Source organism: Panicum virgatum, chromosome 6K (assembly GCF_016808335.1).
Source record: "Panicum virgatum strain AP13 chromosome 6K, P.virgatum_v5, whole genome shotgun sequence".
NCBI lineage: Eukaryota > Viridiplantae > Streptophyta > Magnoliopsida > Poales > Poaceae > Panicum > Panicum virgatum.
The window spans coordinates 36,256,209-36,269,287 of record NC_053141.1 but is presented as its reverse complement, the minus strand read 5'-3'; the positions used below and the strand labels follow the sequence as shown (position 1 = coordinate 36,269,287).

General features: G+C 43.2%; 1 protein-coding gene across 4 annotated transcripts; it reads right to left on the bottom strand.

Annotated features, from left to right (window-relative positions):
• Positions 1-1,068: 1,068 nt before the first annotated feature.
• LOC120712399 lies at positions 1,069-2,799 on the bottom strand. 4 transcript variants are annotated; one of them, XR_005690868.1, is made up of 3 exons: positions 2,475-2,799; positions 2,238-2,345; positions 1,069-1,694 (listed from the first exon to the last, which is right to left on the bottom strand). XR_005690868.1 is itself a non-coding variant. In XM_039998172.1 (3 exons), exons 1-3 carry the CDS (start codon positions 2,308-2,310, stop codon positions 1,109-1,111), a joined length of 336 nt encoding a protein of 111 aa, XP_039854106.1. In that variant the 5' UTR covers positions 2,311-2,799; the 3' UTR covers positions 1,069-1,108. The 4 variants fall into 4 exon arrangements, 3 of the variants coding, with proteins under 3 accessions (XP_039854106.1, XP_039854104.1, XP_039854107.1); XM_039998172.1 differs by having other exon boundaries at positions 1,069-1,267; positions 1,602-1,705; positions 2,238-2,799; XM_039998170.1 differs by having other exon boundaries at positions 1,069-1,267; positions 1,602-1,694; positions 2,238-2,799.
• Between the last annotated feature and the right edge of the window lie 10,280 nt (positions 2,800-13,079).

The following is a 13,079-nucleotide window of genomic DNA, read 5'->3' as shown; positions in this document are numbered from 1 at the left end:
AAAGTTCATGGCGCTTCATACGCGCTGAGGCGCTTCATGCGGATCAGGATGATTGCTTCCAATTTTGCATTTGAATTAAGCTAGCTTGAGTGTCATTATTTCCCTACTTGCATGCAACACATTTCCTTCTATACTTATTCTCATGTCACACGAGAGTACGTATAATTTATTTCCTTTCTTTTTTTCTCCCACCCTCGTCACTCTTTCCTCAAGTTGTCCACGAGAGGATCCAAATTATATCCCTAAGAGAGGACATGATCAACACGTGTTATATCTTATATTGGTAATAAACTGATTCAATCATCAATCAATCATTATTAAATGCAATTGTTATATGCATGGCAGGCTTATATATATATGGTACACATGCGGATTCGGGTGATTGCTTTCCAATTTTGCCTTTGAATTAGGCTAGCTTCAGTTGTCATTATCTCCTTCCTTGAATGTAACAAATTTTTTGCTAAGCTTGTTCTCATGTCACATGAGAGTTTGACTTATTTCCTTTCTTTTTCTTCCATGCTCGTCACTTGAGGCTTTACTTATCTTTCATTCAGTTGTCCATGAGAGGATCCAAATCCTGTCTAGCTGCGAAGACATGATCAACAAGTGCCTGACGACTCCCGACTCATCACTCCAATTTGCTCCTGAGCCCGATTTCAGATGGATTGCTCCTCTTGTGGGGAGGCTGTCCAAGCTGGGGCCGCCGGGGAAGATCGCCGCCGCGCTGCTCACGAGGCTGGCCGGCACTGGTGCGGCGCGCGGCAAGGCACTGCAGGGGCGCTTGGGGCAGCGGATCAGGCGCGGGCTCTGACCTCCGGGGCTGACGAGCGCGAGACGGGGATTAATTAGCATTATTAGATTTGTCTCGCGATTTAAAACTCATCTGTGCAAAAAGTTTTATAAATAGACTTCATTTAGTACTTCAAATTAGTAAGATTCCTTTGAAAAAAATTTTGCAACGGAACTAAACACGGCCATAGTTGCACCCACCAAATATGATTTTGACAGTCCTAGCACCAGATTTTGGGTTTGTAAGCTATGAACATGCTCATGGTGTTTTTTTTTTGAAAAGGTATATGTTGTTACGTAGCTGCTCCTAGTGCTTTCTTTAGGACTCATCATATATCACGAACTTGAAATATGCATCTATTAATATATCTATGTTCTCTGAACAATATTGAGAACAAGGCAATGCTGGAATAAATAGAGGAACGACCTCTGCATTGCTGGTCAACAAAACATTATCTTGGTCCATGAAACAGCAAGCCTGAAATTAATATTTGGTAAATTCAGATATGGTGTGTATGTCCTGCTCTCATTACTACTCTACTTATTCTTTAAAAAAATAATAAGGGCTTACTTCTTTTCCTCTAACTGCACTTTTATCCTTTGTAGAAGACAAAACAAGGCATCTTCTACAAATATATAGAATGAAAATAATTTACAAACTGAAAAATGCCTGTTACTAAAAAAGATATCTTCCACACATAGAATGTAAATAATTTTGTGTAATCTTTTCTTTTCTCGTGTACTCTTCTTTTCTAGCTGACTTCATCCAGGATTTTCTATACTAAAGGCTCCTCACCCATGCTTCTACTCACCTGAGTCCTTGCATTTTCCACCATTAGTGAAGGTGCACCTATTCCATCAGCACAAATTTCACCACCAAAAAAACCCCTGCAGCCTGCAAGGTCCTGCAAGATTACTTCAGAGCTAAGAGTAAGGATCATTTTATAAATTACCACCATAGTGCACTATGCCTGATGAGCAACTCCTTAGCTATCAGCAAGCATGGAGATCATCTCCTTTACAGAGGAAATAATTAGAATAGATTATGTACTCGTTTTATAAAAAAAGTTTGGCCTTACCATCAGTAAACTAAACATCACATACCCAAAATCAGTAAAACTTATTGCTTCAAAGATAAAAACCATGTTTTAGGCATTCAGCTAGAAATTAGCATGGTTACATTAGCCAAGCAAAGTAGCTCAATTTTAATTCTTCTTCTCTTTTGCTTCTGTACCAAATAAATCTTAACGTGTGAATAGAAATGGGGCCATAGTTACAGTAAAACCAAAGCAATGTGTTAATACAACTATAACAAAATTTCCATTTCCCTAATGAAAAAAATCACCTTTTAAATAAAAATCTTGTCTATTTCCATATCCAGACATATCATCATAGCAATTTCATGTTCTATCACTCGCAGTTGTAAAATCTTGTCTAGGACAAAATACCTGGGTTCTGATAGAGCCGGTTGTCAACGATAAGATTGGATGATCTGCCATCCTCCTTTTTGTCCACAGCCATTTACCCCCTTGCATTGCAGCATCTCGATCTGCATGCTGTCCAGCCAATTCATTAAATGAAATTGCAAATAAAATAATATCAACGCCAGTGTGAGTTATGATTCTTGCCCCAGATTCTGATCAAACAAAAACAGGAACCAAACAGATCAAGCAGGCTGTTTTTACCACTTGGATCAAGCAGGCTGTTCCTCCCACACACCACTACCCAAATTGTGATCAAACAAAAACAGGAACCAAACAGGGAGCAAGGCCTGTTTTTATCACTTGGAAGCCTGTATAATCCCTCAATAAATAAGATTATCTGATCTAAACTCTAAATAAGATTATCTGCTCTAAATAAGACAAATGAACAATGACCATGTTCGCACCTTAACTCTAAACAAATCAATTTCCAACTGCATACCATACCATAAGCTAACTAAATCTGTTCTATTTTTTTTCACGACAAGATTATCTGCTCCATTCAAGTAAATTAGCATCAGAACGTGCAATTAGCAATCTATTACAAAATTTTATCTTTTATAGTATAGATAGATAGATATAGATAGAAAAGAAGATTGAGCCCTTAGTAGTCTGGTTTGTAGTATAATTTTTGTATTTTTAAATCATATACTTAGAATATACTATATGTATAAAATTTTTGTTCAAAAATAATTGATATTTAACTAAATACTATTGAATTCAATGGGGCCGGTCACATTGTGAGTTCTTTTGGCACGTGTTGCAGTATCACCATCAGAAAATGCTAATCAATGTGAGTACTCCTCGCAACCTAATCCAACCTGTTAGTTTGCTAACTTTGAATAAGGCCGTGTTTAGTTGCGCGTTGTAAAGTTTTTGAAAAGGCATCTTTCTACATTTGAAGTACTAAACATAGACTAATCACAAAAATAATTACAGAACTCGTCTGTAAATCGCGAGATGAATCTAATGAGCCTAATTAATCTGTCATTAGAGGTTATTTACTGTAGGATTACTGTAGCAATTTAGTATCTAATTACAGACTAATTAGGTTCATTAGATTCGTCTCGCCATTTACAGACAGCAGTCGCAATGTGTTTTTTATTTCGTCTAGATTTAAGTCTCCATGCAGGTACCGGAAAAAAATTTAGAATTTTGATTTTTTGTAACTAAACACGGCCTAAGATTTCCTATTTTGTTTGCTAGTGTTCCTTGGTGTTGTCATAGATTTGAGGTTTAGGTGCAGAATTAATTTTGCACTATATAAAAAATTGAGTAAATTGCACCCCAGGTCCCCAAACTTGTCCCGAAGTTTCACCTAGGTCCTTAAACTCTCAAATCATCCATCTGTGTCCATAAACCATGTTAAGTATTCCATCCGAGGTCCCAAACACGCCACGCAAGCACCTCAAGCCGACATAGCATGCCACGTGTTGCCATACTGGCAAATATTTGCAAAAAAACTCCCTCCAAAATTCCATCTTCTCACATTTGCACCTCGCCCTCCCCTTTCTCCCACTCTCAATCTCTCTCACCCCTGCCGTCGTGTCATGTCCGCCACCGCGCCGGTCGTGCGCGCAGCCATAGCCGCGTCGTGCCCTCCTCTGCTGCGGCACTACCGAGCACAAGCGTAGGAGGGAGGAGTGGCCCACTCCCGGCGGAGGCGAGGCAGAGCCCGCAAGCCGGCGAGCAGCGCCACCGGGGGCGGGCGTGCTCCCCGCCGCCGTGAGCGCGCACCGGGCCAGCCGCACCTCTCTCCCGGCGGCCTCCCTCCTCGATGCCTCCCTCCCCGGGTCGGCGCGCCTCTCTCGTGGCCGATGCGCCTCTCTCGCGGCCGCAGTGCCGCGCCAGTCATGGGGGCCATCACCGGCGGCCACCACGTCGTGCCTGCCACCACGCCGATCGTGCCCGCGGCTGCAGCGCCGCGACGCTCGCCACCGCACTGGTCATAGGGGCCTCGGCTTTGCTAGCCGCTGGCCCCGAAGCCACCCGCCATGACTGGGAGGAGAAGGATGGCCTCGCACCCAGCCGCGCCATGCCCGGGACACCACATAAATCAAGCTCTGCCACGAAATCGAGTTCCACAACCACCGGATCAAGCTCTGCCGCGTCCAAATCGAATTCTGCCGTAGTGCTGCATCCATATCAAGCTCAGCTGCTGCCGGATCGAGGTTCGCCGCCCTTCTTTACTATGTCCATCATCGTGGTAGCTCGTCGTTGCCCGCTCCATTAGTCAACTTGAGCGCAAGGCTTGCTGGCTCGGAGGCGGACTAGGGCATGCAAGCAGAGGACGAGGAGCAGCCGCGTCGGCGTTGCCCTTGGGAAGCTCGGGCATGAGCATGGTGGAGGGGGAGGAGAGGAGAGAGAGGACATTAAGTGAATGATGATAGAATTTAGAGGGGGGGTTTTGCAAATATTTGCCAGTGTGGCAACACGTGGCATGCCACATCGGCTTGAGGTGGTTGCGTGATGCATTTGGGATCTCGGATGGAACACTTAACGCGGTTTAGGGACCCAGATGGATGATTTGAGAGTTTAGGGACCTAGGTGAAACTTCGGGACAAGTTTGGGGACCTGAGGTGCAATTTACTCTAAAAATTTTATTGAGAATTTAATATTCTACTACTACAACAAAATATAACAAGGCAATCGGCCACACATTTATGACAAATAGTAGTAAACAAAAATTATTTAAAAAGTTAGATTACATTGAACAAATATTAAAACAACTAATATTTATTAATATTGTAGCAAGCTACCCCATTCTAAATCTAAACTAATCTACGTTCTCTCGTATGAAGTTTCTTCAGTTTTGACTTCTTGAATAGTCTCACATCATCTTTATGTACTCATGCACGTATTTCAATACAGATTTATGGCCATCCCGGCGAGCGAGGAATGTGAGAAGGTCATTAGGCGATCATCGAGGTGGTTGTGAGGTGCAATGTTAGGGTACTGTGCAAATGAAGTGTGCCAACATTTTTTTAAAAAATTTAATCACCAGTTAGATGAGGAGAACATGAGAATACTTTTTGGAAACCTTTGATCACCAAATGTGCATTCAAAATATGGAATGTGCCAACAATCTCGTGGAGCTATATTCGGTGTTGGATGTTAATTAGAAAGGTATTGTGACTATCAAAGGAAAGAAAAAAGGCCGGGTCTTAGGGAGGGTAAGTGGGCGCTGTTATGGCCCAGCAGACTTGTCACGCCAAGGGTTCTCCACTCCAGATTTTATATTGGGTCTAAACTGGTCCAACAAAACGGTTCATATGAATAATTTTTAGTTGTTCCAACGATAAAAAGAATTTGTTTCGGAACAAAAAAAAATGTTTTGGATTAAAAATAGTTATTGAGCCTTGTGTGATAGTTTGTCTGCCAATCACATGTGTGATCCGTAACATTTGGGGCATAAGTGAGTACAAAAGTATTAGAATTTCAACAGAAATATTTTAAAAACATCAAAACCATGGGTGTCCACACCTCCTGTCAAACCTCTAAGCATTGCAAGTGGGACCTTCTTGAAGAGTACGGTAGGTCTAATCTTAGTGAGAATATGTTTCAAATGTTTCAACTATTAGAGTACAGATAGATGGGTTTTTTTGGATATGTGCCATTATAATTTTTCAACTTCTGAAATATGTCATTACAATTCACCTATTTTGAAATTTGCCATTACAATTCTTCACTTCTTTGAACCGTACCATTTTATACATCTTCGATGATCTTAGACCCACTCGCAGACCCACGTATTTTCATATAGTTCAAAATACCCCTGCTGCTTTTCTCCCTTCAACTCACTCACGTTTGGAGCTCACACGTCAGCTTCTCCTTCAACCTCCGGCTTCCTTCCCACCACGCGCTGCACACCTCCGCCCCCACCCCCACCCCCGGGGGCCTGCTCCCCGCCGCCGGCCTGCTCTCCCCAGGCAAGCCCCTGCTTGGCCTCTCGCGGGCAGGCCACCACCGCGCCCTCGGCGAGCACGCCAATGCCGCTGCAGCGCCCTTGCCGGGCACGCCGCCGCCGCCATCGCGCCTTGGCCCGAGCAGGCCGCCGCTGCAGCACCAGCTCGTGAGGCACGCGCAGCGCGGCAGCACCAGTGCGGCAGTGCGGCCAGCAGGGACAAGCAGCCCAAGCTGCCAGCAGCAGACGGGACTCACGGGAGCACTCGGCCCAGACCAGCAAGGCTCGTGCACGTGGCCCAAGGTAATACTTGTTAATGTGCTGCATGCTTAGTTAAATCAGGGAATCAGGCCCTGCCCGCACGAGGGAGCGGCGGCGGCGGCGACGTGCCCGTCCCAGGGCGCGGAGGCGGCGGCATCAGCAGGCCCGCCCGAGGGCGCGGCGGTGGCCTGTCCACGCGAGGCCAAGCAGGGCTTGCCCGGGGAGACCAAGCCGGTGGCGGGGAGCAGATCGCCGAGGGGTGGGGTGGGGCGGAGGTGTGGAGCGCATGGTGGAGAGGAGGTTGGAGGAAGCCGGAGATTGAAGAAGAAACTGACATGATATGTGGGCCCCACATGTCAGTGAGTTGAAGGGAGGGAAATAGCAGAGATATTTTTGGTCATACGAAAATACGCGGGTCTGCGAGTGGTTCTAGGGGTGTCAAAGACATATAAAATGGCACGGTTCAAAGAAGTGAAGAATTGTAATGGCAAATTTCAAAATAGTTGAATTGTAATGGCATATTTTAAAAGTTGAAAAATTGTAATGGCACATATCCAAAAAAAACTCTAGATAGATAGATTTTTTTTAGATACACAGTACAACTCAGACACTCACAATACACGCACACTCACCCCTATGAACACACATACGCAAACCCTACCCCTACGAGCATCTTCAAAGACTGAGCCGGCAAATCCTCGAGATTGACGAAGTCACCACATGCGCCTCGCTGTCGACGGGAACGTCGCCTACCACTTAATGCACAACGCCGTTAAATCCCAGAATATTCTCTCCCATGGAGAGTTGAACCCAAGACCTCAGGTGCTATCGAGGCTCTTATAACCACTAGGCTACAGGTTCTTTCGCTCTAGATAGATAGATAGATGTAGATAGATAGATAGATAGATAGATATAGATAGAATAGTTGACCGGCCCATTTGTCAGGCCAAGAAAGAAAATTAGAAAAGCCCCGCCATTGATGATCCAAGCAGGGATAAAATGCACAAAGTCTGAAGAATTCTGGCTGCGGCCCCATATAATTGAGCCCAGTTGGCCTTTGAAACTCAAAGCACACATGTATTTCTTGTGATTCCTAACCCTTTCTTTACAGCTAGATCATCTTTAAGAGTGGTCCTAAAGATATAATACTGGGGCCTGCTGTTCCATTGCGTTACTGCAATGCAGACGCTTTTATCAGATTGATAGCAACCATTCAACTGCATAATTGAGGGGTCAATGTAGCAGAGCTAGTACATAACTATTGACCACCTGATTCATCTTCTCCCAGTGACATATGTAGTACAAGCCCAATTATATGGTCCATATCGTACAATGCAAGGCCCACTAGTTTTCACACAGGTGTTCCTTTTTTTTTTCAATTCGTGTTTTGCTTCACCAATTTCAAACTTCTCCAATTCTAGTACAAGAAGACAAGAAAACTCAAAAGCATGTAGCCTGAAGTAGATAAGTTCTTTGGTTTGAATATAATGATATTTCTATTTAAGAAAATAAACATTGCTACAGCATTTATAATGTCTAGAAAGATTAAAGTTCCATTTACACATACATTTTTCTTTTCCAGTTTCAGAGATTGTACACTACCACCAACCGTTGACTAGTCTGCAAAGTTAGTTAGCTCATACTGGAACAGAGCTACTCTCAAGCAACACCGCACACCGTTCACAGGAAAGTTCTTGCCAAGATTCCAAGTAACCTTGCAAAAGAGCAAAGCCCATGCTTTCCTAAACCTGAAGGCTCAAGTGTCTTGGCCACTAAGGAACCTTGATAAGCACCCTTGCAACCTAGGATTAAAATGCACTAGTAAAGGAAGCCCGAGATACATGATTGAATCATCAGGCGAAAGAGCCAAACAATGCAGCAATTACACCTCATCCCTCTGCCTGCAGATCCTTCAGAGCCTTTCCTACCACTTTTCTAGGCACCATTGGCACCACCCGGCACCCGATCCAAACTTGTGTGGCTTTTCCAAATCACATGTCATCACACAACACGAAAGATTCCTTTATCCATCATTACTGATAACTTGTAGGTTTCCAGTCCTACTAAGTTTCTTCTGATAGCGATTTATCCCATTCACAAGAAAGGGAATTTTTTTTAAAAAAAAATCTTCTTTATTGAAAACCAGACCCCCTAACCCTGACGGCCTGACCCACATCTTTGACAACGGCTGAAAAAGGTGGCCAGCCATTGTTGTCTGCCAGTTTCTTTCCAAAGTCACTTTCCATTTCTCGAGAATTTCAGTTATATATGTCGATCGATGCAAGGAGTAGGAAATGCACATGTGTACATCTGTTCTTTTCTCCTTTCTCGGATCTACAATAAGTGCGTGCATGATAGTGTTTCACAGTGAAGTAATCATGATGTCATTACAAGTGCTTATGAACATTAACCCAGAGCTTGTTTCTGGTGTGACTTGTGGTATGACAAGGATCTAATTTTTCGTTGAAAAAGGTGAGGCCAATCAAAACACTGTTGATCCATTGTTTATGCCCATTGTAAATTTATGTGATCTTGCTGTTTTGTTAAAAGCTAGCAGGTGGGGTGATGTACTGATGTCTCCTCCAGCTTTTGGCCCAAACATATCTGAATGGCTACCTTGTACTGTGTGCTCACCTTTTTTTCAATGCCCTCTTGCTCTTGTCATTTTGTTTCTTCTTCAAACCTGCATCAGAGCTCCCAAGATAACATTATATATATTCTCAGAGATAATATGTATGCCTAACTTATTATTTTTTATAAAAAATCATACATGATGCTCCCCACACAGTAGCTACAGTATGTCAGGTGGTAGAGATTGATTGCGACGTCTTTAATTTTTATCTGAAATTGAGCTGCAAGATACACATTGTGCATCTCATTATTTTTCAAATAGTTCAGCTAACTTGGAGTTGTTTTGTTCATCACATTTTTCACATAGTTCAGCTAATCAGTTTGCATTTTCCATATATCTGCAACTTCGAAATAACTACTTTAATTTGCTTAACCCCAGGAGTAAATTATCTAGCAGACCAAATGCTTAAACTTATATACGGCCCTTTGATGTCTGAACTTTGGATTATGCTACTCTGCATTTTTATGTTTTAATTTTTTTTTTTTGAACGCTCTGCATTTTAAATTTGGAAATTAGTACTACAACTTGCAATCTGAATATCTACTGTTCCATTTATGGAGAGATTCGATTCAAAGCATGCACCAACTTCTTCCGCTGGTTGGAGATCAAATCCAAACTCTTTGATGCCCTCAGACACATGTCAAATCTCGTGCCGGTATCAAACATTATTCTAGACCTGCAAATTGCACAAATGCAGGATGCCATTTGAGATTTGAATGGCATGCCTTATCTATGTTGCTACTAGACTACTAGTATAAACTGTGACCACAGACCAGAGCCAGATATCCTAGTGCCTGCACGCGCATGCAAAATCATTTCCTTACTTTTTAAAAAAAAGCATTTCCTTGATGTTAAGATAACTAAACATGCATAAGACGCCAAAAGGAATTTTGTAACAAGGAGGAGTCAACGAAATTGATAAACTGAATTGCTATCCATGTCTGATCCCTGGAACATTATCTTAGCCCTAATTCAACAAATCCCAAGTTGGTGACACTGACACCCACAATTGAAGATAGCTGAGGTGACCCCAAGCAGCAAAGATAAGGCCCTAGATGATCCTGACAATGCAGGGAACCTGATAAATCTTAGCTTGGTTCAGATAATAACCCACTGCGTAACCCTACAGCTAGGGCACAGATTAATAGCAACAGTTGGGGGCACCAGCCCGGATCCATCAACACTGGCCATGCATAACTCTGAAACAATTCCAATCATACAAATTGCCCCTGACTAATAGCTGTCATGCTATAATAGCTCAAATTCAGTGTATGGCTCCATTCGGTTTCCTGTAACTCATGAAACGCGTAACAGCAACTTGGACAGTGATAACCCATCCATTTGTTTGCTTGACAGAAATAGCTAGCATTCATTCATGCATACAAACCTCCAGCTCCACAAGTATGCATGCCATGGGAGAAAGCTCTCACTTTCATGGGGTGGTGGTGTTGATTTGTGACTTGACCGGATCGAAGGCTTTCAGCGGGGTCCTCACTCATATTGCGGTGAAGGATCTGGATTTTCTTCATTAAATCTGACAGGAATCAGGGGGGCCGATCACGAGCGGACGATGGACCCAGCTCGGCGCTGCCTGGGCTGTTTGGAGGTGATCGTGATCCTTGGAGATGGCAGTGAGTAGTGACTGTGAAAAGATTGTGTCCCCCATGTGAGTTCCATGGGGGAGCTGTAAAGGGCTGACTAAGCTAGACTGTGCCCAGTACCCCCATGCAGACTGCTGTCGTAGGAATGCACAAGGAAAGGAGGCAATAAGTGAGTCCTTGTTAGAAAGCATCGATCAACCAAAATTAGTTGTCTGTTATCCTCCTTTATTTATTTCCTCTAAAATTTGACTGATCTGTTGGAGCAGTCGCATTAAGCTGCGTCGTCACATCTTAAGTTACGACGGTTGGATTCGATCCAAAACAAACGACGCTTGCATTGGGCGCGATATATGTGCCGTGTCTGAACCTTTTATGCTCCAAAACTGAATTCATTTCCACAAAAAGAAACTTTGCCAACCTTTGATTAAACTTTGGCACGAAACGGCTTGATGTAAAAGAAGAACAAAGATTTTTTTTTTTCAGTTTGTGAGGCGCCATGTAGTTCAGTTCTGAAATTCGGCCTGATTCTTGTTCCATGAGCTTGCAGGTGGCGCGTGCTCCTCGACCCCTTTCGGTCCGGCCGGCCACCCGTGGCGCTGGCGTCTTGCACCCTGCACTGCATGATGGATCAAGGATGGGCACCGGCCGCAGCAACGAAAGAAAGCTGCCGAACGGCCACCGCAAGGGGGCCCTGGATGCCGAGCTTTCCATGGAAGCAAACCTGTCCGCTTCCACCGACCGGCTAATGCCGTATCGCCGCCCATCGGCCTGCCCGAATTGCCCGTGCCCCATGCTACGCTTCCCCAACTTTTAATTTACTTAGCAGCAGCCGGTGGTCTCTTCATCGAATTATTTCATTTTGTATTTTTGTTACAGGGATGAAGGAATTCTATTATTACCTGATAAATTCGTCGTCGGTGCAGAGAAAAAAAATCATAACATCATTTCAATCCATGAAACATTACCGTATACATTTATTTTCTCTCTTTCCGTGAAAATGATTTATTTAGGTTTAGTTTCTCGCACTCAGGATCAACAATCTAATTACATATATATACATATAGAGCTGCAAGCTAACATTTTTGTGCTAAACTGAGGCCGGATATTTTAAAAAAAACTAAAAAATATATACATGTAGGGTCTGATTGGTTGGATACTAAAATTAGATTGTGCCAAATTATAGGCTTGATTAAATTTAAGCTACGTAAATTTTGATATCCAACCAATCAGACTCATACGTACATGCCATTGGGTCTCCTTTTGGAGGATGAATATTCCTTTGAGCGAATCTTTGCTCTCTAACAAAACCCTGCAGCTAATGCATGCGAAAAGCCTGCGGTTTCACATGCTTGTTAGGGTGTGTTTGGCAGGGCTCCGGCTCTTCCAAAAACAGCTCCGGCTCTGGCTCTTCAGATGGAGCGGCTTTTCTGGTGGAGTTGGAGCCGTTTTAGAAAATGTTTGGCAAAACAGCTTCACTTGTTAGATTGATGTGTAAGCCGCGTGAAGCCACGATTTCATGGCTTCACCTTGCCTGTGTAAGCCGCTGATGGCTTCAGGACCGGCTTCACACGTGAAGCCGGTCCCAAAACAAACGTTTGGGAGGGCTTCACCTGAAGCCGCTCGTGAAGCCGGCGGTGAAGCCCTCCCAAACGGGGCCTTAGTTAGGCTTCTTGGCATTGCTTGCCTACCTAATCCTAATAAGAATCATCAGCCAATTGTCCTCTAAAGAATGAGTTTACTATTTAGTAATTACTACTTCGTATCCTGAGTGCCCATTGCCCCAGCACATTGGACATGACTTAGCAACAGATTATTTATCATGAGATATTTTATTCAAGAAAACTTCTTGCTCCATGCTGACGTGAGCTCCACGAGTGATTATTCCCTTATCCAACACCCAAAAAGCGTATCAGTTGACTGAATATATTTGTCCTTTAAAGGACCAATAGTAGTTTATGTAATTTGGAGACGTTCAATGATTAATCATTGAAGGAGTAATTCACTAGCTTGGTGCTTCAAGAGGATAAAGTTAAGCTTTTTTTTTTCCTTGTTCAAACAATGAGAAGATTATTTTTTAAAAACCCTAGAAAGTTAGCAACAAGCAACAGCTAGCTATGTAGAGCTGACATGGCTTCGTGCATGGATGACACAACTTCTATTGAAATTTGAATAGATATATTTTTTTGTCAAAGAACCAATAATGTGTGCAAAGATCATCCAATTGTTGATAGATCACTGTTTCACATTTCTTTCAAGTGGACCCAAGAAATAGTTTGATTTTAAATACAAGTTGTATGAAACAGCTGGCAACGCAGAGCTGACATGGCTTCATGCATGCCGGACACAGCTTGTAATCAAGTTTGACCAGAAATCATTATTGACAAACAACAACTGGGACAAAATGGGTTTTA

What these genes read in the sequence shown, in the direction of transcription:
- LOC120712399 (XM_039998170.1), bottom strand. Translation starts at nt 2,324, where the DNA reads ATGCAAGGGGGTAAATGGCTGTGGACAAAAAGGAGGATGGCAGATCAT. An exon ending in CCGGCTCTATCAGAACCCAG is followed by an intron (nt 1,695 to 2,237) that starts GTATTTTGTCCT and finishes GTAATCTTGCAG; the next exon opens with GACCTTGCAGGCTGCAGGGG. An exon ending in TGGAAAATGCAAGGACTCAG is followed by an intron (nt 1,268 to 1,601) that starts GTGAGTAGAAGC and finishes TATTAATTTCAG; the next exon opens with GCTTGCTGTTTCATGGACCA.